Genomic DNA, 26941 nt, shown 5'->3' on the forward strand with positions numbered 1-26941 from the left:
TATTTGTGGTATATCCCGGTTAATATGCAGCCTCAAAACAACATGTGTACAGTCAATGTCACCCTGGATATAAGGAAGCTTGCAATACTTATGAAGCCACATTCTCACTCCATTTGCTGCTCTCTGACAAGAAATAATGAAATGTAGTTAGCTCTCTTTGAATAGAGAGACTTAGTCATCTTTCTTATGCAACAGCAGACTGCAAACTTTGAGATGTTGCAAATATCTCCATCTCTACCCTGCAGGAAGCCAAATGCATACAGGTTCATCGTCACGGTCATATGAAGCACATTGTTCCTTCCTGAAGTTCAGATAGGAGAATTGCTAGATGAATATGTCCTCCTTCACTGAGCCCTTTTTTCATTCTTCGTGCCTTTTCCAGCAGCATGTCGTGCTCTGTGTAATCTCCGCCATTCTCTAAGTCCTGGTATATTCCAAGGGGAATGCCTATTGATGGAGCAACAGGTTCATGCAGAAGCCTTTAAGTCAGCAAAAATGTCCTTCGATACCTGCCGCATCACCCCTTGTAAACTTCCACTATTTGAAATAATTATATGAAGCACCAAAAATTTGCATAATTGAAACAGCAACCAGAAGAAATCAACCAGTAATTAACCTATAAATAGTTGTTGATCCCTATAAATAGTGTTGGTAGTGATGGGGGATCTTGCTCGCAGCTGAATGCATGTTGAGTTGTGTGAAATTGAAAGAGGGTGTTAGCTGGAGCATTGAACTCCAAAATGGTATAACTGTCATTAAATCAGTTTTTCTGATTGATGTAATGATCTGCCTGCTCTGCGTACTTCTGGCAGACACTCACTGTGGCATGCATACTAATGCTCTCACTAATCTAGCATCCAGCACAATTCACCCCACAAGTGTATGAGCGTGCCACCCATAGTATTTGGAGCTCTAAGGGTACTCAGTGCTGCAGGAGCAGGCAGTAACAAATCCAACTTCTGGCTCAAAAAGTTGTAAATATAATTTAAAGAGACCACAGTAAGTTGCGTAGATGGGAGCAGGAAGTTCCAAGACACATGGATAGAGTAAATGAGCTGACAAAACTGGCAGATGGAATTCAACATGTTGAAGTGTGAGGTCATTCATCTTGAATCCAAGAACACCTGATCAGAATATTTTGTTTTAAATGGCAAGAGACTAGACACTGTACAAGAACTGTACTTGGATTTGGATATCCAAGTACACAAATCTCTAAAATTGAATGTGCAGGTACAACAAGTAATTAGAAAGGCTAATGGCTGGTAACTTTTTTTCTCAAGAGAGCTGGAATACAAGGGGATGGAAGTTATGCTATAGTTGTATTGAGTTTTAGTCACAGCTGATCTGGAATACTGGATTCAGTTCTGGGCACTGCACCTCAGGAGGCATTATATTGTCCTTGGGGCAGAATTTTCCATGCCTGCTGGCGTCAGGCACCATGGTGGGCAAGAACAGATAATATGGTGGGAAGGCCAAAAATCGGTTTCATGATCTCACGAAACCAGTTTGCAATCTTCTACTCCACCCTTCAATGGTGGGCTACATTTCCTACCACCGCACATCGGGAACTTCATTATAATACATCTGCATATTATTATAAGCCCAGCTCACCAGAATCATCCCCACGATGCTGGATCATCTGAGCATTCACACCGACGTGTTTCACAACTGAACATAAGCTGCACTTCACTCGGGACTTCAAGGTTTGTTTACCTACCTTGCTTCGGGCAGCACTCGCAGTCATCAATGCCAGGCTTCACAGACACCACCACATCACTTTTAGGGGGCTCATGGACAGGTCTTTACCTACCAGACCAGCCATAAGGTGGGGGTGGCTTTTCAATGGCTGCAGGGCTAGGGCTTCGTTGGGGAAGGGGGAGAAGTGGCCTGGGGCAAGGGAAGAGGCTGAAGGGTGAGGGCTGTACTGGGGAAGGGGGGTATACCAGGGTGTGTGGGGGGCACATGTGAACTGTGCAAGTGGCCTCAAGCTGGTGACGGTTGAGTGGGTAGTCTCCAGAGGAGATGAGGCCAGATGAAGATGTAAGAGTGTGTGAGAGAGTGAGCTGGCAGTGAGTGAAATACCAGTGAATGTGTGATGGACTGGTAAGTGTGTGAGTTTAGAGTGATGAGATGGTTGACTTACGCTGGCAGCACAGATGAGATCATTCATCCATTTTCTGCACTGGATAGCCGCTCTCTTCTATGCAGTGTTGGCAGTCACCACCTCTGCCACCGCCTCTGAAGCCAAAGTGACTGATGGGCCTCCTGTGGCTACAGGGATTCACAGTGGGCTCCAACAGTGTCCGTAAGGTGTCCCTGAATCAGGGCTTGCACTCTTCTTGCCTTTCGGGGTCATGTCTTCTGTGCAGTAATCCTAGGCTGGAAGCGCTGAGAGGTATACGAATGGCTGCACTTCACATATGGCGCCTGGCGTGAAGAAGCCGTGAGGTAACGGCTTGGCCGGCAAATAAAAACCTGCCCGTCATTGCAGCCAGCTAGTAAAATGTTCTTTTACCCGCCCTCTACTGCCTTAGTGCAAATCTGGGAGGATTCCACACTTGGAAGAGGTACAGTGCAGGTTTAACTGAATGATACTGAGGTCAAATTATGAGGACAGGTTATATAAAACTGGTTTGTTGAATTTTTGTTTTTTTTGTCATTTTTGAATTGTTGAAGCCTCATTATACATACTTGGCTGAGAACCTAGACTTCTATTAAGGTTTTCTTTGTTGAAACAGATGCATTGAAGGAAAAACATTGCTTGATTTATAGTCATTAATTCATTGACATTTTAATAGGGTTGTAGCAGTGGCAGTTTTTCTTAAGGAAGTTATGAATAGCTGTTTTTTTTAAGCATTTCCAAACTTGTAATTGTTGCTATAGGGTTCTGTATGGAGTGCAAACTGGTTGAATGGGCTTTTTCACACAAAGGCTGGTGGGAAGTGTTGTGAGTTGGCATGGAGAGTATGATAGCTATTGGTAGTGGATGGGAGTTGGCATGGATAGGGCATGAGGAGTGGATGGTGGGGGAGGAGGAGTGAAGGGTAAGGGCTAAAGGGCCTAATATTTAACAAAACAACTGGGACAAAGTTCCAGAGAACTGAGAACTGAGGTGGGTCTTTTAAACAGGAGGTCTTGACATTCGACAGCCCCTGTGGCCCCTCCAATCTGTGTCAGGTGGTGTGGCACAACGCTGCTCCCACAATCCTCTCCACCGTCCCCAGATTGAAAATCCATGCCATTGGGCCACTTTATCCCCAGTTGGCTGGGCTGAGCTGGGAAATTTCTCAACTCCAACTACTCGCCTCGATGGTGAAAATATGGCCCAGTGGTTGTGTGTGTGTGTGTGTGTGTGTGTGTGTGTGTGTGTCAGTGTGTGTGCCTGTGTGTGTATGTAGGAGTATGAGAAAAAATACAAGTGAATGAGTGTGTCTGAGAGAGAGACTGCAAGTGTGTGAGTGGGAGACTGAGTCTGTGTGTGTGTATGAGAAAGGATGCAAGTGAGGGGGTGTGCCTGAGAGAGAGAGAGAGAGACTGTGAGTGAGTGTGCATATGAGCGAGTGTGAGTAAGTGTGGTGTGTATGAGAAAGAATGCAAGTGAATGAGTGTGCGTGAGAGAGAGAGAGAGACTGAGTGAGTGTGAGTGAGCAAGTATGATTGTGTGAGAGAGAGTGTGAGTATGTGTGAGAGAGGATGCGAGTAAGTGTATGTGTGAGAGAGAGAGAGGGAGAATGTGAGTGAATGTGTGAAAGAGATTGGGAATCAGTGTGCGCTTGTGAGAGAGAGCACGAGTGAGTGTGTTTGTGAGAGTGTGAATGAGTGCATGTATCTGAGAGAGAGAGGTTATGGCCATAATTTTCCAGCCCCTCCCATTGGCGAGATCTTCCAGAATGCTGAAGTCAATGGATGTTTGAATAGCTCACCACATCTGCCGCGGGGGAACCTGTTGATACAAAGAAACTATTTCCTTTGGTCGGGGAATCCAAATCATGGGCACATAATCTAAATACATTCCAGAGTGAGGTCAGGAAGTACTTTTTCACACAAAAGGTTGGTGGAAATCTAGAACTCTTCCTTTCAAAAGGTTTAGGGATCACTCAGTTTTTAAATGATATAATAATAGGATATTTTCATCACTAAAAAACATTGGGCAAGTGATACTGAAATTCCTTGGGAACATTGACCAGCCTAAGTGATTTCGCTGAAGTCTCCCTGTCTCAAGTTTAATCTTGCACAATCTTTTTCAAAGAATTTGACTCAACACTTTCCCCATCAGTCATAATGCAATTGTAACTTAATTTGTTTTTCTTTATTTCCTCATCCCCCTCCCCTGAAGACACTGCCTTTAACTGAGGTACAGGTTCCACCATCACTAGTTGCCTTCCAGTCCCCAGTCTAGCCCCATTCTTCATGTGGGCCAAGACAATGAGCGTCAGCAGGATATTGGACAGATGTTACAACTGAGGTCCTCATTCAATGGCCACACACATGTGATGTCCAGCTGGAGTTGCAGGTTTGTGAAAGATGAATAGGAATTTTGGCTGATTTTTCTCCTCCCTGACCTTGGTTGTGGTGGTTAATTGTTAGGCTCCTACTGCTTCCCCAGCAAAAACAAATGAGCACACGCCAGGAAAGGAGGCTGGGACCTCCCTTGTCTGCATTGGTCAGTATATCAGGCTGGTGATTTACAACTGAGACAATGGATGGCTGGGGGGATTGGGTGGGCGAGGTGGAGGGAGGGAGCTCAGGAAACTAGGTTTCAAAAAGACATCTATCATTTGAAGAAGCAAAAGACCTTTGTAGTCATGCAAGCAAACCAGGCTGCATGGAGGTTCAATGTGTCTACCTAACTCATCAGTACTCTCACACTTACATTTACAGCTCGAGGTGACTGACTTTGGCAGTTAGTTGGTGCTTGCCAAGGTGCTAATTCTTAGAGGATTGTGGAACAGCAGACAAGATGATACAGCTGAGATGTGCTAATTGTTTAACCCAAGGGCACAGGACACCAGTCAACCCATTATGCTTGTGGCAGCTCTTTGAAATAGTTATCCTATCCCCTGCTCTTTCTCCAAAGCTCAGCAAATGTTTCCTTTTCAAACATCTGTAAACTTGGATATTTCCTTGTAGGCATCCCAATTAGTGTACTTTCACTTGAATGACAGAGTGATCAGCAGGCCTCATACATGGATTTTCTGCCAGGATGCCATGACCCAGATCTGCCGTTCTGGAAACACTTACTTAGCAATAACCATGAGGAACTACCTTTAAAACATGTCACCACAAAGTCAGGTGCAGAGCTGTGCCAGTCACGCTGTTCGCATGTGTGTTGATTTTTCTATAATGTATCATTCAGGACTCTTGCCAGGGAGGGAAGGACATTGAATACATTTGACCCATTCCCCTTATGAATAGCAAGTATTTAGGAAAAGACTCAAATTCAATCCTTTAACTCTCTTTGTTTCTCCACAGATGGAAGAGAAAATGGGCCATCAGCTGCTGAGGGGCCTAGACCCAAGACATACGAACATACAAACATATGAATTAGGAGCATGAGTAGGTCATCCTTGAGCCTGCTCCGCCATTTAATAAAATCGTGGCTGGTGTAATTGTGGCTACAACTCCACATGCTGCCTACCCCTGATAACCTTTGACTCCCTTTTTAGTCAAGAACCTATCTACCTCTTGCCTTAAAAATATTCGACGACCCTGCCTCCACTGCTCTCTGGGGAAGAGAATTCCAAAGATTCACAACCTTCTGAGGGAAAAAAAATTCTTCTCATCTCTATTTTAAATGAGAGGCCCCTCATCTCTGAACTCTCTTAAACTACTTCTTGTATGGCCCCACTGTTTGTTGATGACTCCCTGCGCATCCTCTTCCAGCTGTTTGCGATTGGTGGGAGGTCCTCATGCTGGAAGACGGGAAGAGAAAGCCACCCAGCCAGAGAAAACTAGCCTGGATGGAAGTCGCAGCGGAGGTTAGCAGCCGCAGGGCCATCCAGAGAACCTGGCTGTAATACCAGAAAAGACACAATGACCTTTTGACATGTGCCAGGGTGTGACTAACCACTTTGGAGGTGGGCCTAGATGGAATTGTGTGAGGGTGTGAAGTGGCTTGAATGTGGAGTTGCCTCCTGTATTGCCCAAGTGTAAAAAGCAGCATGATGCATACAACATGCAACTCTGCATATCAACAGGGATTGTGGAGGGTGGGTGGGAGGGGCAGGGTGCAGATTGTGGAAGGGAATGGCACTGTAGCACCTTATTGTTGGCAAGGAGCATTGAGAAATGTTGGCCCTGAACAAAGTACATGTTGGCCATGCATTTGAAGGCATGATTGCAGAGCAGCATTGTGATTACAATGACCTTTTTCATTTTCAGGAGAGGAAGGCACACAAAGACAGGAAAAGGGCCAGGTCAGCCCAATCTGGCCATCCTGACCCCACTAGAAGAGGAGGTACTAGAGCTGGAGGCCCATTGTTTGAGCTGATCCATTGACTGATGTGAGATTGGAGGAAGGCTCTGGGACAGTGAGATTCCAAGGACTCTTAGCTCTGTCTTGCAAACTGTACTTTGGGGGAATGGGGGAAACTATCAGGAAGGTGGCGTTGATGGATTTTGAATTTTTTTAATTCTTTCACCAGAAGTGGGCATCCCTGGCTAGCCCAGCATTTATTCCCCATCACTAACTGCCCTTGAGAAGGCGGCGATAAGCTGCTTTCTTGAACTGCTGCAGTCCATGTGGTGTAGGTACACCCACAGTGCTGTTAAGAAGAGAGTTCCAGGATTTTGATCCAGCGACAGTGAAGGAACGGCAATATATTTCCAAGTCAGGATGGTTTGTGGCTTGGAGGGGAACTTCCAGGTGGTGGTGTTCCCATATGTCTGCCGCCCTTGTCCTTCTAGGTCGTGGGTTTGGGAGGTGCTGTCGAAGAAGCCTTGGTGAGTTGTTGCAGTGCATCTTGTAGTTGTAGCACACTGTTTCCACTGTGCGTCGGTGGTGGGGGGAGTGGCTGTTGGAGGTGGTGGATGGGGTGCCAATCAAGTGCACTGTTTGTCCTGGGTGGTGTCGAGCTTCTTGAGTGTTGATAGAGCTGCACTCATCCAGGCAAGTGGAGAGTGTGAGTCTTACACAATTAGGGACGGATAATTTGTCTGAATGTGAATAATCTGAGGTTCGGACACTGCCTACCATTTCCTAATGGTGACCATGATGGCTCACCCTCCTCTTCATCAGAGTTGTCATCAGAGGATGGGTCTCTCCCATTAAATTGTCCTCTATCAGGGTTTTGCTTCTCCTCAGGGCCTGGTAAAAGCCCATTTGGTTCACTAATGTTCTTTAAGGAAGCAAATTTGCCATCCCCACCTGGTCATGCCTACATGTCAGACCCATGGCAGTCAAGTTGTCTCTTAATTGCCCTCTGAAATGGCCTAGCAAGCCATTCAGTTCAAGGGCATTTAGGGAAGGTTAACAAATTCTGGCCTTGCCGGAGATGCCCACATCCCATGAAAGAATGAAAAAAGTGGTGCCAGTGTGCCTTTTGGGGAAGCGTATCTTTCTGACCTCACCTTAAATAATGATGAAGCCACTCATTCTCCTTGTTTTGGTTTCCCAGAGGACAAACATCGGCAGTGGTTGCCACAAGCCCTGAGGGAGCCTTGGCTAACCTCTGAGGAGCAGGACAAAGCTTCAAAGCATCACATCCATGCTCTACACCCAGCACCAGAACTGTGGACCCATACAACTAGAGACAGCACATCGCAGTTACAAGGACAGCTGTCAGAGACTGAGATGGAGCAGGCCTCTGGAATTCAGAGGAGCATTGGAAGTGACCTAGATGCTGAACCCCTGTCTGATGATGAGCTTCTGAATCATCTGTTAGGCAGCAGAAGCAGGACATACAGCTCAAGGTGCATGGAGATAAGGCAGAGCTTCCAGTGGTGTTGCACGCACTAGCACAGGCATTGGAGAAGTCTATCCAGGCTATGAATGCTGTGAAGACCCATTGTACAGAATGTATGGCTTCCTCCATTGAGAGACAGGTGACTGTCATGGAGGGCCAAACCCACAAGATCACTGATGGGATACTGAGCATGTATGTTCCAGGGCCCAGAGCCAGAGCAAGAAGTGGATGAGGAGCCTGGAGTCATATTCAGGTCCTGGTTCCTTTCAGGAAAGCAGGGAGGACTGAATGAACCTCATGGTGACGGATGAGCAGCTGCTGTTGCTATTGGGGTCACATCTCACGCCACTTCTGATGGTGACAGCCTCTCCTCCACCCCTCTGCCATTGAGACAGATGTCTCTGAGTGCCACATTGACATGTGAGCCACCTGCCATTGTACAGGAGACTCCGTCTACACCGGGGCCCTCACGGCCTCAGGTGACCAGAGATTGCACGTAAAGTTCATCCCAGGCAAAGAGGCATAAGGGTCAGCAACCTGGCTCCAGCATAACTGGCAGCAAGTAGGGCGGCACCACACTATAGCAAACAGAAAAGATTTTTAAAAACACCCCAATAGTCACACATGGACTCACATTGGTGGTTTTCAGATGTGAGTTTGGATTTATGCTATTTACTTAGGTTATTAAATGAGCATGATTTTGTGGCTGCACAGATGCATTCTCTGTGTGTGAAGTGTTGATTTGATTGGATGGACTAGGTGCTGTTAAGGAAGTTTGTGTACATTTGGGTCCCCCTGCACGGCATTATTTTTTGACTGCACCGCTATTAGCACACGTAGCCCAGGTGTTCATGAGAGGAACAAGGAGGTGGCAAGGGCCATGAAGGTGTTTGTGTTTCACAGACAATGCTTATGGAATCTTCTCTTAAATTATGCATCTCTTGTCTCCCTGGCATCTAGACCCTCCCACGGACTGGTATGCACACATGGCTGGCATGGCTCACCCTCCTCTTCATCAGAGTTGTCATCAGAGGATGGGTCTCTCCCATTAAATTGTCCTCTGTCAGGGTTTCGCCTCTCCTCAGGGCCTGGTTGTCCAATATACAGCACTCCATGACCATTAGTGAAACTTTCGCAGGTGCCTATTGCAGAGCGGTCCAGACAATGGAATCGCATTCTGAGCAGACCAATGGTGGATGAGTGGCTCTCATTTTATCTCCTGTCAGCCTCCATCCATAGGTTTCGTACCGGTGTCATCAGCCATTTCCTAAGATGGTATCCTCTGTCCCCCAGAAGCCAGCTGTCCAAAGCTTGTGGCCTGTACAACATCACTGGCACCTGGGTGTGCCTCAGCACGTAGTTATTGTGGCTTCTGCCTGGACAATATGCAGACCAGAATGATGCGCTGCCTGTGGTCGCATACCAGCTGCTCATTAAGGAAATGATATTCCTTTCTGTTTATGAATGCCTCTAGCTGTTTGCTTTATTGGCCACATGCATGCAGCCTATTATTCCCTGCACTTTTGGAAAACCAGCAACACTGTCAAAGCCTCTGGCTCTTTCAGCCTGGCTGACATTTTCGTCAGGATATAAAATAAATTCATGTGCTCGCCTGAACAGGGCATCTGTCACTACCTTAATGCAGTGGTGCACAGTCAACTGCGAGATTCCCCCACCAGTCTTCAGCTGAGGCCCGAAAGGACCCTATGTGAAAAACATCAAGGCCGGTGTTATCTTCGAAGTCACTGCTATCGGGTAACCACCTACACAATTGGATGTAATGTCGGTAGCCAGCATGTCGAAAATTGCTGTGACAGTACCCCTGGACAGCCGGAGTCTTGGGAGGCACTGGCACTCTGTCATCTGGAACTATGTCAGCCTTGTCTGGTAGACTCTCCTGGCAGGATGCTGCCTTCTCCTCCGTCCACCTGCCTGCTGCTGCCAACCCTCCACAGGTCCTTGCTCTGCAGCATGTTCCCCACCTTGTTGGATCACAAGACACACCTGTCCTAGGCCTGCTGCCCTCCTCCTTCTCCTTCACCTCCTCTCCTCACTGGAGGAGCCTCCCACTGAATGAACGATTCCATGGGTGTTGTAGCATGCCTTTAAGGGACAGCAATATAACATCACTAAAAGGGACGTGTATCATGCGACCCAATCTTAGTTTCACTTTTGCTTTTGAGCAGGGCACATACACACATACACAGCTCTGCGGCTGATGTCTTCAAGCTTTCTACGTATGTATAGTTGTTCTTATGGGCCTAGTCTAAATAAATGAATGCACAACATGTTTACACAATCCCATATGAGCAATTGGTGCTTATATCATTATAACAACATGACATGGTGGTCAGCGGTGGTGAAAGACAGGTGGCAGCAAGATTGATTACAACATGGTGAACACCCTTAAATCATGTTACATGGTGTGAGAAGACCCTTGATGTAATTGAGCACATCGTGGTCATAGTGTTGGAGAGTGTCGAAAACACAGTGAGTGATGGTGAAGAAAAGCTTTGAAGACACAGTGTTGGGACAGTGCTCAAGTAAGGAGCTGGTAAGTAGACAGATCCCTCGTAGTGAGATTGCAGCACATAGCCTGTCAGCTCAGTGAGTGGGACAGGGCATCGAGAGGCCCAGCGTCAGGCTAGCTCAGGTGAGAACGGCAAGTGACAAGGGTGTGGGCTAGATTGATAGTGAGTAAGGGAGAGTCAAACAAAAGAAAAAATCATAAAAATCAGGCCAGAGAAGTATGCAAAAGCTGGGGTGACATTCATCCCAGGTACTATAGGCAAAGGAAGGTGAAAGCGATGTTGTCAAATTGTCCACAAAATTTCCCAGTCTGAATGGTTATGCAGCTGTCCTATTATCCTAATTCACAATGTTTAAACAGTGTACAGAGCTATGCGGCTGAATTTTTGGGATAGCGGGGGGTCTGTCTGAAGAGTCAGCGAGCAACACACCCCCACCAACTCCGACAGATCCGTTACCATTTTACACTCTAACAAGCGTTGATTGGCAGAAGGCAGGACTTCCGCCACTCTGTCGGAGGAAGTCCCAATTTGGAAACCTGCAGCTCTCCAGCCCCTCCAGTAACAGTGCTGCCGTGGCCAGAAGAGGCAGGTAAATGTCAGGGTCCCAGGGCAGGGACGGTAGGGAAAGCCAGGGGGTCGGGAGCGGGCTGATCGGGGTCTCAGGGGAAAGGCCAGTGGTGGGGGGCTGGCGAGGTCCAGAGATCACTGGGCCTTAGGGGAAGGTGCTCCCAGTCAGAAGGGGACTTCTGATGGAGGCCACCCTTCCCTTCCTGCCCGAGATCGACCTTTTCCGATTTCTGGCCTTCCCCCTTGAGCTGTCATCAGCCCACTAACCTAAAAATTAAGGCTGGATGGGAAACAGCCTTTAAGTGATCATTAATTGGCCACTTAAGGGCCTCAATTGGACCAAGGGCGGGCTTTCTATCCAAGGCCCTGCCCACTGCAGTGCAAAAATGCTGCAAGGTCGGGGTGGGCAGTTGGCAGCAAGATTAAGTACAGGGGGGAACCCCGTCTGTTCTATTTCACGCTCCCCCACACCCCCACTGCTTCCGAACCCCCGGTGGGTGGAGCGTAAAAATCTGAACATCGTTTCTTGATTCAGATGTGACTGAATCAAGCAAGCCAGAAAAATTCACCTAGCATGAAGGTCTACACAGGCAGAACACTTCAGGATTAACAGAAAAAGAGCTAAGGGATGCCCTGTTGATATGGACTACATTGGAAGACCGGTTCAGAATCAGGTTAAACTTCCATGTTCATCAACCAGAGTTCATGTCATTTTGATACCAGCCTACAGAATCCGTAGGCCACTTCACCAGCAGATGCAAAGAAGAGTACGTACTGTGATTTCTCCAATGCAGAGCTAACAGACAGAATTGCTGAGTTGGTGATTGCATTCACTCCCAGAGAAGGATTCAAGAAGAATCTGCTAGACAAAACCAAAATTATAGAATTAAAGATCTACTCAAGGATGGATGTGAGCACGAAGCAATCCTCACAGTTTGATGAAGCTTACTGGTCCTAAGTACCACCCAATTATTGACACACTAACTGGAACACCCAAACTTAGCAAGACATTTGGAAAGTGTGGCCTTCTGCATACACCAAGGAAATGTTCAGCTTTCCAGCAATTCTACAAGCATGTGGCAAAAAGGGCCATTAGCAACAGCTGTGCACTAGGACAAACACTGATGCAGCTATAAAGGACCAAAAATTGATCCAAATAGATTGTACACTATGAGTGCATTCAAGCAATAGAAATAACTATCCATTATCCCATCATAAGCATATACACGAGCTGACTGACAAGCCAGAAAATGACGATAATGTACACAATGAAACAAAGAACAGCGAACACATGTTTCACACTGTCAATCTTCATGGAAAACTCATCCTAACTGTTTGCCAAGATTTGAATTATCTGCCCTAAGAAAGTTGGTAACTACTCATTATTGGCCAAGATTGACAGAGGGGCAGGTGCCAACATACTACCCCTGTGAATTCTAAAAGACATGTATCCACAGATGTGGAAGGCCATGGCAAAACCTATTGCTGCAAAACTTTCAGCGTACAATGGTTCACTTATTCCACATGGAGGATCCATAGTCCTGGAGTTTAAGTACAATCAGTTCTCCTGCGTGTCACAGATGTTCTACATCATGAAGACTACAGGCACAGCGATTGTCGGTCTACCAGTATGCAGTGTGTGCATGGAAATACAGTGGGTGGGATTTACATTTTTTATCAGGGTGTGTTGCAATGGCAGGATTAAAAGCTGCAAGCAGGGCTTTAGCTGACTTTACCAGTACCGAGCTTAGAGAGCTTGGTAATTTGGCTTTTCATTCATTTCAACACTGTGTTAGGGCTTTTCCTGAGGGAAGGGATCAAGTTTGTCAGCTCCCCTCTGGAATTTTTGTTAACGACGTTAAATCTGTATCTTTTGATTACCAACCGTTCTGGGTCAGAAACAGTTTCTTCCCATCTATCCTATCAAGACCCCTCATAATCATAAGCAGCTCAATTAAATCTCTCCTAACCTTTGCTCTCAGGAAAAAATATTCCAGCTTCTTTAATCTCTCCACACAACATAATTCAGTCATCCCTGGCACTGGTCTGGCAAAACTCCTCTGCACCCTCTCCAAGGCCTTGTCATCCTTTCTAAAGTGTGGTGCTCAGGATTGAACATAATTCTTCAACTGAGGTCTAACCAGTGCTTTCTAAATATTTATCATTCCATCTTAGCTTTACTATATAGCTCTATTTATAAAGCTAATGATCTTATATGTTTTTTAACAGCTTTATCAGCTTGTTCAGGGTAGGTGATGGCGTAGTGGTATTGTTGCTGGACTAGTAATCCAGAGACTCAGGGTAATGCTCTGAACAAGGGCAATTAGGGATGGGCAATAAATGTTGACCTAGCCAGCGATGCCCATATCCAATGAATAAATAAAAAAGTCACCTTCAAAAACTTTGAAATTATGCCCTATACACCCAAAGCAAGGTCATTTATTTTATTCTTTCATGGGATGTAAGCATTGCTGGCAAAGCACATCCTTAACCCTAATTGCCCTTGAGAAGGTGGTGGTGAGCTGCCTTCTGGAACTGCTGCAGTCCGTGTGGTGTAGGTACACTCATAAGTTAGGAAGGGAGTTCCAGGATTTAAACCCAGCCACAACATTGAAGGAACAACAATATAGTTTCATGTCAGGATGGTGTGTGACTTAGAGAGGAACTTTCAGTTGGTGCGATTCCAATGGGCAGAATTTAATCTAGGCGAGAAGGGTCTCACTCATCAGCTAAAGAGCGAACTAGAACACCACATCATCTCCTTTGGGGAAGGTTTGCCATATTTGTGCCAATTAGACACTTAGTGGCCAGTAGCAGGCCTTCCCTGGGATCAAAGGCCCCAGGGAAAACCCACCCAACAGCTGCTGGACAATCAGAGGTCAACAGTTGCCCATTGCATGCAGCGTCAATGGGAGTGGTGGTAGCTGCTGGCAATGCACCCACTAGATGATCATATATATATATCGCTGGGACAAAATCCTGGAACTCCCTCCCTAACAGCACTGAGGGTGTACCTACACCACATGGACTGCAGCGGTTCAAGAAGGCAGCTCACCACCAACTTCCCAAGGGCAGTTAGGGATGGGCAACAAATGCTGGCCCAGCCAGCAACAACCGCGTTCCGTGAACAGACAAAAGAAAAACCGAGGCCAAAGGTGAATGAGGGCAGGATGAGGGTTGTGGGGAAGGAGTCATTGGAAGGGGGCGGTTGGGGGGTCAGTAGCAAGGGCAAGGGTGTAGCCCTCAGCAGGCACTCCCCCTTTCCTGATGCCACTCCCTCGATCAAGCACTTAGTGCCTGACAATGAGGGACCCCACCCTGAGAGGCTGAAAACTAACTTGATAGGGTTCGCTTTTTGGGCTTCCTACATGGCGAGCCCCCTACCTCAATATCAGTGATGGTGGGATGAAGGCTTTAAGTGGGCTTTAATTGCCCAGTTAAGGGCCTCAATGGGCAGCAGGATGGCAATTTGTTCATGACCCTTCCCTCCTGGGGCAGAGGCTGGAATGTGGTGGGCTCCCCACCCAGTACTTTCCTGTCCAATTAAATGACCCTTCCACCTAAATTCCCAACTCTGGGGTGGTCATTGAATTAAGCTCAACGTGTCTTGTTGTCCTTGGCCTTCTGGGTCGTAGAACTTGTGGGTTTGGAAGGTACTGTTGAAGGAACCTAGGCAAGTTGCTGCAGTGCATCTTCTATATAATGTGCATGTAGTTTGCCACTTATCAGTCCAAGCTTAAATGTTGTCCAGGTCTTGCTGCATATGGACATGGACTTCTTCAGTATCTGAGGATTTGCGAATGGATCTGAATACTATGCAATATTCAGCAAACATTCCCATTTCTGTCCATATGATGGAGGGAAGGTCATTTATGAAGCAGCTGAAGATGGTTGGGCCTAGGACACTACCCTGAGAAATTCCTGCAATGATGTCTTGGAACTGAGACAATTGATCTCCAACAACCACAGCGATCTTCCTTTGTGCTAGGTATGACTCCAATCAGTGGAGAGTTTTCCCCAGATTCCTTTTTGACACCAGTTTTGTTGGGTTCCTTGATGCCACACTTGATGTCAAGGGCAGGCACAGTTATTTCACCTCTTGAGTTCAACTCTTTTGTCCAAAATATATATGGCCAAAAGACCTTTCCCATGATATTCTGAAATAGTGCATGAACATGTTTCACTCTTTCATTTTGTTTCTTTAATTTTATCTTAACGTTACATTATATTGCAGAAACATAGAATTTTCGCAAGGTTTCTGCTAATCACTTGCCGTAACCTCAGCAGAAGATTTCAGAAGCTTCAGAGATAAGCCCACTATGTCATTTCTCCAGAGCTTGTGCCAATCTTCTGTTGAAGTTATGGTTGGGGATCTGGAGAACCCCTGCAGAAATTCAACCTCAAATTGTATAAAATTAAGATTTTTCCTTTTAGAGATTTGCTGTGCCATCATTGTTTCCTCAAAAATATAATCAGAAACTTCTAGCAGAGGCATCTAGACCTCAAACTATTTCCGGCCACTGTACATGCTGGGATATGTCATTGCTCTCCTTTAACCAAGAAAATTAGCTTATCAGCTGACAACACCAACAATAACTTGCATTTATAAAACACTTTTAACGTTGTAAAACATCACAAGACACTGCACAAGAGAACATTTGACACTGTGCCAGTTAAGAAAGTATTCGGACAGGTGATATTTTAAGGAGTATTTTAAAGGAGGAGAGAGATAGAGAGTTTGTGAGACAGCCCAGAAATGGTAGTGTTGTGGTAATATCATTGAACTAGTAATCCACAGGGCCCAGGCTAATACTTCGGGGAGCATGGGTTCAAATGGCAGCTGCTAGAATTTAAATTTAATTAATAAAACCTGGAATTAAAAGCTAGTCTCAGTAATGGTGACCATGAAACCTTTGTTGAATTTAGTAAAATCCTATCTGGCCCACTAAACCCCTTCAGGGAAGGAAACCTGCCACCTTAGCTAACCTGGGCTATTTGTGATCCAGGCCCACAGCAATGCAATTGACTCTTAACTGCCTTCCAAAAAGGCCAATCAGGTCAAGGGCAATTAGGGATGAGCAAGAAGTGCTGGCCTTGCCAGTGATGCCACATTCAATTAAGAAGCCTAATGCAATGCTGTCCTTTATTACAAGAGGAATGGAGCATAAAACTAAGGATGTTAGACTTCAGTTACAGAGGGCACTGGTGAGAACACATCTCGAAAACTGTGTCCAGTTTCGTTCTCCTTATTTAAGGAGATATAAATGAGTTGGAGGCGGTTCAGAGGAGGTTTACTAAAATGAACGGATTGTCTTATAAGGATAGGTTAGACAGACTGGGCTTGTTTCCACTGGAGTTTAGAAGAGTGAGGGATGACTTGATTGAAATATATAAGATCCTGAACAGTATTGACAAGGTGGACGTGGAAAGGATGTTTCCTCTTGTGGGTGAATCCAGAACTAGGCGGCATTGTTTTAAAATTAGGAGTTGCCCTTTTAGGACAGAGATGAGGAGACCTTTTTTCACTCAGAGGGCTGTGCGATTTGGAACTCTCTGCCACAGCAGGCAGTGACGGCAGGGTCTTTGAATATTTTTAAGGCGGAGGTAGGCAAATTCTTGTTAGCCAACTGCATCAAAGGTTATCGGAGGCAGATGGTAATGTGGAATTTGAAATGCAAACAAATTAGCCATGATCTTAATTAATGGTAGAGCAGGCTCGAGGGGCCAATCTGCTCCCGTTTCATATGTTCGTATCCCATGAAAGAATAAATGAAAAAAAGGGTTTAGGGAGGAAATTCCAGAGTTTTGCACCTAGACCATTGAAGGCATAGACCTGAATTTTCCCGTTGGCAATTTGGGGGTGGGGGGGGGGTGGGGGCGGGGGTCCTGCTCGCCGACAGGAAAATAACATGGGATGACGTCATCCTGGTCCCTTTAAATCTTTAGGAAGGCGGGTGGACAGCGAAATCAGTTGTCCGCCCGCCGACCTGTCAATGGCCAATTAAGTCCATTGACAGGATAATTAAGGTAGTTAAAGGCCCTGTCCATCCAACCTTAAGACTGGTGGGCAGGCCAGGAGTCCCAGCAGGCAATAGAAAAAACATAAAACCTCATCCACCGGCGGGATGAGGTTTCATATCTGCTTTAAAAATGTTTAATAAATTTTTTGTGATATTTATTAACATATCCCATCTTGCGTGATATTGTCACATGAAGGGGACATGTTAATTTTTTTAATTTTCTATTTTTTAAGTTTGTAAAACTTTCACTGGTCTCCGTGAGACAACACTTAGTCTCAGGGAGCAGTGCACTCTTTTGCACGCAAGTGTGAAAGAGGGCACTTTGACAGATGGGGAATCATAGGGCTTCCCGTCAGGCAGGCGGCAGAGTTCGGCTGCCCACCCGCCACCAAGCCGGTGGGACCCTCCCGCCAACCTAGGGCAAAGTTCTGCCCATTGTCACCAGCTGTGGATAAAAGAAAATAAGAAATTTGCAGAACTCTAGGATATTTGAGAGCTGTATGACTAGAGGAGGTTACAGAAATTTTAGAAAGCTGAGGACATAGAGGAATTTGAAAACAATTATGAGAATTTTAAAATCTATGCCTTGTCGAACTGGGAGCCAATGTACGTCAGCGAACACAGAGGTAGGGACATAGGAACATAGGACTTAGTAGCAGGAATAGCCCATTTAGTCCTTCAAGCCTGCTCTACCATTCATGCGACCATGGCTGATCCCCAATTCCACTTTTTTGTCTGATCGCCACAACCGTTGGCTTCCTTGGCTATCAAAAATCTGTCTAGCTCTGCCTTGAATAAATTACATAACCCAGCCTCCGCTATTTTTTGGGAAGAGAATTCCACATACTGATGACCCCCTTGAGAAGAAAAAAATTCTCCTCATCTCCGTCTTAAAGGGAGACCTCTGATTCTTAAACTGTCTCCCCTAGTTCTATCCTCCCCAACAAGTGGAAACATCCTCCCGGTGTCTATACTATCAAGTTCCCTCAGGATGTTATATGTTTGAAAAAGATCACCTCTCGCTCTTCTAAACTACAGTGGGTATAGGTTCAACCTGTTCAAAATTCCTTCATAAGATAAGTCCCACATCCCAGGAATGAGTCGAGTGAGCCTTCTCTGAACTGCTTTGAATGTAATTATGCCCTTTTTCAAATGAGACCAAAGCTGTATACGGTATTTCAGATGTGACCTCATTAATGCCCTGTACAGCTGCAATAAATCTTTCCTACTTTTCGATTCCATTCTCCTTACAATAAATGCCAGCATTCCATTTGCCTTTCTAAATACTTGCTGTACCTACATACTAACCTTTTGTGATTCATGTACCAGAACACCCAAATCCTTCTGTTCCACCGAGTTCTGCAATCTCTCTCCATTTAGGTGACAGCTGAATGGGACTTAGTTCAAGTTAGGGTGCAGGCAACAGAGTTTTGGAATAGCTGAAGTTTACAGAGGATGCAAGATGAGAGGTCAACTAGGAAAACATTGGAATAGTCCAGTCTAGAGATAACAAAGGCATGGGTAACCTTTTCTACAAAATATAGGAGAGAGGGGCAGAAAAGGGGAAGTTTACAGTGGTTGAATAAGGCGGTATGATTGGTCAAGAAGAAATGGGATTGACAGCTGGCCTCAACTAACCTCAGATAAGACAAAGGTTGTGAATAATTTCTTCCAAGTATGTACTCATTGTGAGTTCAGTTGTGAACTTCAATACATTTTGCATCAAAACCAGCAGTGTGCAACAATAGTGGCAATAAAGAAGACCCAAAAATGAAAAATTTGAGGCTTCTCCAGCAAAGTCAACTCATGCCTGAAACAAAATGGAGCCAAAGGTATATAGAAACATCTGTCTTCACAGTAGAAGACACAAATTACATACCAAAAATAAAGGGTACCCTAGGAGCTAATATGAGTGAAGTATATTAAGGTAATTAATATCAGCAGAGTACTGGAGAAACTCCAGGGACAAAAATCTGACAAATCCCAAGGACTTGATGACCCATACCCTAGGGTTCTATATGCAGAGATAGTAGATGTGTTGGCTATGATTTTCCACAATCCCCTAGACTCTGGAATGGTCCCAGCAGATGATAAGTTAGCAAATATAGCACTGTTTTTCAAGAAAGCAGAGAAAGAGAAAACAGGAACTACAGGTCAGTTAGCCTGATATCTGTCACTGGGAAAGCGATGGAATCTTTTGTTAAGGGAGTCTTGATGTATTTTAAAAAGTATATCATGATTAGAACAAATCAATATGATTTTGTGAAAGCATAATCCTGTTTGACAAATTTATTAAAATTTTTTGGGGATGTAACTAATAGGGTTGATAAAGGGGAACCAGTGGTTGCAGTATACCTGGATTTCCAAAAGGCATTCTGTAAGGTGCTACAGAAAATGTTAATACACAAGATAAAGGCTCATGGAGTTGTTGATGATATATTAACATGGATAGAGCGTTGTTTAATGGATAGGGAGAAGAGAGTAGGGTTCAATGGGCATCTTCAAGTTGGTAGGCTGTGACTGGTGGCAAGGAGCAGTGCTGGGACCTCAGCTGTTTACAATCTAAATTAATGATTTATGGAGAGACAAAAAGTAACATACTGTTTTCTGACAATACAAAGCTAAGTGTGAATGCAAGCTGTAAGGGGGACACAAAGTGGCTGTAAAGAGATATAAACATGTCAAATGAGTGTCCAATGTGGTGGTAGATTAAGTATAATGTGGAGGGAGAGAGAATAGAAAAGCAGAATTTTTTTATAAGGTGTGAAAATTGTAACCATTGATATTCAGAAAGACATGGGTGTACTCATACAAAGAACACAAGTTAGTATGCAAGTACAGCAAGCAATTAGGGAAGCAAATGGCATGTTGGCCTTTATTGTAAGAGGATTGGAGTACAGGAATAAAGAAGTCTTGCCATAATTATACAGGGATTTGGTGAGACCACACCCAGAATACCATGTATAATTTTGGTCTCCATATTTAAAGGAGGATATCCTTGCATTAGAGATGGTACAGCAAAAGTTAACTAGATTGGTTCCTGGGGTGAGAGAGTTGTCTTGTGATGAGAGGCTGAGTAAGATGGGTCTATATGCTTTAGTGTTTAGAAGAATGCAAGTGATCTAATTGAAATATTCAGGATTATGGGTTTGATTTAATGCAGCCCGTTGTGGTGGGAAACATGACCACTGGACCCACTTAATCATGGGAGAGGCTTTCCATTAGGCTCCTGGTGGCGGCAAATCCTCCCCAGATTAAGTCAGAGTGTGGAGCGTCTGACAGGATTCCTGGCTGCTGGTGGTGAATTAATAAATAGGCTAATTAGTGAGCCAATTGACACCCATTATCCCTAAGCCCTCTGCAATTTAATGGTGGGTCAGCAATTAAAAGGACGGCACACACTTTCCTGTGCCCTTGAAGGACCACCTTCTGATTGGCTAGTAGCACTCGGCAGCTGCGGACCTCAATGCAGGGAAGGCCCAACTTTGGGCACTCAAGTACCTGAAAACCACTTGATTCTGTCGGGTCTTCTCTGTGGAACAAACGGGGGTTCTCTGCCAACTGTTCGACCATTGTGCCAGATCCCCCTCAGCCCAACAGAGTCCTGGCCTATGAAGGGGCTTGACAGGGCAGACACCGAGAGGTTGTTTTCTCTGGTTGGAGAATCTATAACAATGAGGCACATTTTCAGGATGTGGGGGTACAACCATTTAGGACTGAGATGAGGCGAAATTTCTTCACTCAAGTGGTTGTGAATCTTTGGAATCTTTCTTAATGTCCCGATGATTTTTCTCCAGGGTTGCATTTAGCAGTGCTCTGGAGATTGATCTTTAATGCCTGAGGACTCCAGGCCAATCCTAGAGGGTTGGTGACCCTACTCATCCTGGGATCAATCTAGTGAACATTCGCTGTACAGCCTCCAATGCAAGGATATCCTTCCTTTAATAAAATCAGTGAAGCAGGCTCAAAACGAAAGTTACTTGTGGTGAGCAAAGGAGGTGTTGAGGAGGAAGATTTTCAGGCATTTTGAAAGTGGGGAGAGATCTGGAAAGCCTTTGGGGAGGAAGGTTTTGGGCACTGGAACATGGTGGCTGAAAAATCTGCCACTGACGGGGTGGAGAGAGGAGGAACATACAAAAGACCAGAGTCAGAGGAGCAGGCAGTGAAAGTTAGAATATATACCGGGGAAAGGTTGCAGAGATAGGGTGGAATGGGATCAGGCATAAATCTCAATTCACCATAACAGCCCAATTCACAGTACTCCCAATTAAAATAATCACAAGAAAATCCAGGAGCACATGCTTACTTTAGTGTCTGATTCTCTGATCTATACTACTGCTGAGTGAAGTACTGTACCAGCAGCAGCTTCTTGCAAAATGGACCCTTATAACTACATTAACCTCAGTCAACCATAAGCTACTTATCGTTAAGGAAACACAAACTCCCTGTAAATCCACAACACCAGTAAATAGTACAAGTAAATCCTTTTAATGTATCAATAAGAACATTTTTATCTTGAATGTTCAATGTTTGCTTGGCTGTTGCACTTATCTAACGATTTAATAATAAATGTGACTGCCTAAAATTTTGAAAATGGCCTTCATAATGATAGCTATTGAGAGTATTCAATATTTACAAGTTTGATCCTGAAAATCTGGACTCTTACTTTTAAGGATACATTTCAAAAATAAAGTAAGCAGGCAACTCTAGGAGAAAGTACAAATCTTCTGAGTCTTTTTGACTCCATTCATTTACTAGTAATTTTTCCCTGCAGCTGTACTTACAGAACTTGATCACTATAGTTTTACAGCCGCAGAAAAGTCTAAGTGAGTAAATCACTTACCTTTAAGTAAGCTGAAGTGAGACAGAAAATTATTCTAAATTGGCTTGTGCTATTTCTGACGGCTTCAGAATGTTTAAACATGAACGCATTCTAACAATGGAGAAGTAGTAGCCAGCACAGATGACGAAACAGACTTTTCAACCACAAAAAAAATTCAGTTATCTCTTTGATCATGAGCTACGTTTCCTCATTTACCATATCTGGCTGCCTTAATTATTCATTAATTAAATATTCTTCTGGACTATTTAATAATTTAAACACAAAAATTAAATGAACACCTTTTTTTTCAAAAATTAAGCATGAAGTAAAAAGCTGAAGAGATGATAAGTAAAACCAAACAGTCTTTTGAAATAGATTGATCTTTAACCATATTTCTTCAAAGCCTTTGTTTTGAATTAGTAATAGCCATGGAGCATTATGCTTTGGATAAATACATCACTTGCTGTGACTGGTATCATAACAGTAATGTTGCTGGTTTAACCCCTATGTTGATCTCAGTTAGTGCAGCATTGGGGACATTACAACTGACCTTTCTGGGCTGATTGCCACAGAAGGCTGTGGAGGCCAGGTCATTGAGTGTATTTAAGACCGAGATAGATAGGTTCTTGATTGGTAAGGGAATCAAAGGTTACGGGGAGAAGGCGGGAGAATGGGGTTGAGAAACTTATCAGCCATGATCGAATGGCAGAGCAGACTCGATGGGCCGGATGGCCCATTTTCTGCTCCCATGTCTTATGGTCTTATGGATTGGGGTAATAAATTGTGGAGAGTTGCCTCCTTTTAGCTAATAAAAATTTGCATCTAGTGTGGGAAATTCAGTCACATAGTCCTACATCTAGAATTTAGTGGTGCTATGGGTGAATTCTTTTGTTTCCTGGGGGCAGGCTGGTCCACTACCTTCACTGACTACATAGCATTCTCTGAAAATATTGATTTGGCACTATCCTGACGCCACAGTGCCCAAATGGCTGACGTGATGCCGGGATTACAAATTTGAGCTATTAAGGTGCAGGCAATGTTTGTGTTATCTACTCATAAAAAATAAGAAATGCGAAGTAGCAAGCATTATTTATAGGACCAGGCATCTTGATTGCAGGGAAGTTATATTTTTGAACTTCCCCTTTTGCAAAGCATCTGGAAATATTCTGGATCTTTTTTGGAAGTATTTTGCTGAGTTTTTGGATTTGGCAGTGAGTGTTGCTGTTTCCTCACAGGGATAGCAGAGGGCTGGGTGACCTGGCCACACAATGGCTGCAAGAAATGTGGGGGCAGCAATGGCAGCACCTTTGGTTCTGCAATACGATAGGGAGATGAAGCAGAGGCTGTGGACAAAGCTGACTCTGCACCTTTTGTTTGGCCAGGTTAGAGCCGGGTTCCACCTGATGGTGACAGAAGATTTTCTGGCAGGTCAACAAATGTGCCCAGCATCTTGGTGCATGTCCATTTAGCACTTTTCTTTTATTAGTTGTTGGGGGTGTGAATGTCACTGGCAAGACTAGCAGTACAATTTATACTGCTGGGAGTCACAGATGTTGTACATTGTGGGAACTAAAGGCCTGGTGATTACAGAAAATTGTTCATGACTCGCAACAAAGATATATCCCAATGAGAAAGAAGGGTTGTAGGAAAAGGATAAACCAACCAAGGAAGTTAAGGACAGTATCAAAGTGAAAGAAAAAACATACAATGTGGCAAAGGTTAGTGGTAAGACAGAGGATTGGGAAAGTTTTAAAAAAAACAGCAGAAGATGACCAAAAAAAAGGAAGAAAATAAACTTTGAGGGTAAACTAGCAAGTGCTATAAAAACGGGCAGTAAGAGCTTCTTTAAATGTTTAAAAAGGAAGAAAGAGGCCAATGTGAACATAGGCCCCTTACAGAATGAGGGTGGGGAAATAATAATGGGGAACCAGGAAGTGGCAGAGGAGTTTGCATCAGTCTTGACAGTAGAAGACATTAATAACATACCAAAAATACTGAATAATCAAGGGGCAAAAGTGGGGGAGGAAATAAATACAATAACTATCGCCAGAGAAAAAGGGCTGGGGAAACTAATGGGGCTAAAGGCTGATAAGTCACCTGGACCAGGTGGGTTGCATCCTAGGATATTAAAGAAATAGCTGCAGTGATAGCGAATGCACTGATAGTAATCTTCCAAGTATCCTTAGATTCTGGAAAAGTCCCAGAGGATTGGAAAACTGTCAGAATAGCTTCATGAAGGGGAAATCATGCTTGACAAATTTATTATAACTCTTTGATAAGGTAACAAGTAGGATAGATAAAGGGGAACCAGTAGATGTAATATAATTGGATTTCCAAAAGGCATTCGATAAGGTACCACACATAAGGCTATTTAATAAGATAAGAGCCCATGATGTTGGGGGTAGTATATTAGCATGGATAGAGGACTGGCTAGCTAATAGAAGACAGAGAGTTGGGATAAGGGGGGCATTTTCAGGATGGCAATCTGTAACTAGTGGAGTGCCACAGGGATCAGTGCTGTGGTCACAATTATTTACAATAAATATTAATGACTTGAATAAGGGAAGTGAATGTACTATCACCAAGTTTGTGAATGGCATAAAAATAGGTGGGAAGGCAAGTGGTGAGGATCACACAAAGATTCCACAAAAAGATATAGACAGGTTAAGTGAGTGGGCAAAAACATGGCAGATGGACCATAATGTGGGAAATGTGAGGTTATGCACTTTGGCAGGAAGAATAGAGGAGCTGAATGTTGCTTAAATGGAGAAAGACTGAAGAAAGCTTCAGCACAGAGGGATTTGGGGGTCCTTGTGCATGAATCCCAAAAAGCTAGCATACAAGTTCAGCAGGTAATAGGTAAGGCAAATAGAATGTTGGCCTTTATTTCAAAGGGAATAGAGTATAAAAATAGGGAAAAAAACAAAAAAACTGCGGATGCTGGAAATCCAAAACAAAAACAGAATTACCTGGAAAAACTCAGCAGGTCTGGCAGCATCGGCGGAGAAGAAAAGAGTTGACGTTTCGAGTCCTCATGACCCTTCGACAGAACTTGAGTTCGAGTCCAGGAAAGAGCTGAAATATAAGCTGGTTTAAGGTGTGTGTGTGTGGGGGGCGGAGAGATAGAGAGACAGAGAGGTGGAGGGGGTTGGTGTGGTTGTAGCGACAAACAAGCAGTGATAGAAGCAGATCATCAAAAGATGTCAACAACAATAGTACAATAGAACACATAGGTGTTAAAGTTAAAGTTGGTGATATTATCTAAACGAATGTGCTAATTAAGAATGGATGGTAGGGCACTCAAGGTATAGCTCTAGTGGGTTTTTTTTTATTTTATATAATGGAAATATTTCCACTATTTCCATTATATAAAATAAAAAAAAAAACCCACTAGAGCTATACCTTGAGTGCCCTACCATCCATTCTTAATTAGCACATTCGTTTAGATAATATCACCAACTTTAACTTTAACACCTATGTGTTCTATTGTACTATTGTTGTTGACATCTTTTGATGATCTGCTTCTATCACTGCTTGTTTGTCGCTACAACCACACCAACCCCCTCCACCTCTCTGTCTCTCTATCTCTCCGCCCCCCACACACACACACCTTAAACCAGCTTATATTTCAGCTCTTTCCTGGACTCGAACTCAAGTTCTGTCGAAGGGTCATGAGGACTCGAAACGTCAACTCTTTTCTTCTCCGCCGATGCTGCCAGACCTGCTGAGTTTTTCCAGGTAATTCTGTTTTTGATAAAAATAGGGAAGTCTTGCTAAAACTATACAAGGCACTAGTTAGACCACACCTAGATTACTGTGAACAGTTTTGGTCCCCTTATCTAAGGGAAGATATACTGGCATTGGAGGCAGTCCAGAGAAGGTTCGTTAGGTTGATCCCGGGTATGGCGGGATTTTCTTATGAGGAGAAGTTGAGTAGGTTGGGCCTGCACTCATTGGAGTTTAGAAGAATAAGAGGCGACATTATTGAAGCAGAAAAGATTCTTAGGGGGCTTAACAGAGTAGATGCTGAGGGGTTGTTTTCCCTTGCGGGAGAGTCTAGGACCAGAAGGCATAATTTCAGAATAAGGTGGCACCCATTTAAAACAGAGATGAGGAGGAATTTCTTCTCTCAGAGGGTAGTCAATCTGGGGAATCCCTTACCACAGAGGGCTGCAGAGGCTGGGTCTTTAAGTATATTCAAGGTTGAGGTAGACAGATTTGTAATTAGTAAGGTAATCAAGGGTTATGGGGAAAAGGCAGGAAAGTGGAGTTGAAGATTACCAGGTCAGCCATGATCTCATTGAATGGCAGAGTAGACTTGATGAACTGAATGGCCTACTTCTGCTCTAATGTCTAATGGTCTTATGGCTTTATGGTCTTAGGTGTCCTCACGCTAGTAGCAATCCATGGAATCAGTCAGACATCGCAAGGCTGATCAGCCTCCGAAACTACTTTGATCGTCTCAGTTCATGATGTAACATCAAAATACCCAGAATGTTTCAATAAAATTGGCAGTTTCAGAGGAGCTGCAACAATACACTTGCAGGAGAATGTATGTCCATCAATTGATCCACTACATAACTGCAGCATCCACATACAAGAAAAATTGAAGGTCAAACTAGACAAAAAGGAGAATGACAGAATCCTTAGAACAGCACAAGAACACAGATTAGTGTAGTTCAATCATCTTAGTCATAAAGACAGATCATTGAAAGTATGCCTCGATCCACAGCATTTAAATGCAACTTTGAAATATTGTCCTTACAAAATACCCACATTAGAAGAGTTAAGACTGAGATTTGCAGGTGTAAAATTCTTCTTGAAGCTTGAAGACAAGCATGGTGCTGGTCTATACATCTCGCAGAGAAGTCCCAAGAGCTTTCTATATTTTGTATACCATTCAGACAATACTGTCTTCGATTGCTTCCTTTCGTGCTATCTGCTAGCCAGGATCTCTTTCAAGCCCACATGGACTACATTACATCCATTGTGTTAGAATGCATTTGTATTGCAGATGACAAAGCTACTGTGGACAGAACAAAGCAAGAACATGACCATAATCTGCATTTATTGATGAGTAATATAGGATCAGTGTTC

At 44.2% G+C, this 26941-nt stretch overlaps 1 protein-coding gene across 4 annotated transcripts in view; it reads right to left on the reverse strand.

Annotated features, from left to right (window-relative positions):
* LOC121286340 overlaps positions 1 to 22003 on the reverse strand; it is a 40906-nt gene extending 18903 nt beyond the window's left edge. The window contains exons 1-2 of one of the 4 annotated variants that reach the window (XM_041203531.1): positions 21866 to 22003; positions 11778 to 11861 (exon numbers count right to left, since the gene is read on the reverse strand). Coding sequence is in view for 1 of the 4 variants with exons in the window: in XM_041203461.1 (XP_041059395.1) it covers positions 21866 to 21946 (81 nt within the window). In the remaining 3 variants the exon portion in view is untranslated. Of the gene's footprint in view, positions 1 to 11777; positions 11865 to 18330; positions 18507 to 21865 lie in introns of those variants that run through there. The other 3 variants (XM_041203608.1, XM_041203661.1, XM_041203461.1) reach the window with 3 other exon arrangements.
* Between the last annotated feature and the right edge of the window lie 4938 nt (positions 22004 to 26941).

The sequence above is a fragment of the Carcharodon carcharias genome, chromosome 1, assembly GCF_017639515.1.
Source record: "Carcharodon carcharias isolate sCarCar2 chromosome 1, sCarCar2.pri, whole genome shotgun sequence".
NCBI classification, from domain to species: domain Eukaryota; kingdom Metazoa; phylum Chordata; class Chondrichthyes; order Lamniformes; family Lamnidae; genus Carcharodon; species Carcharodon carcharias.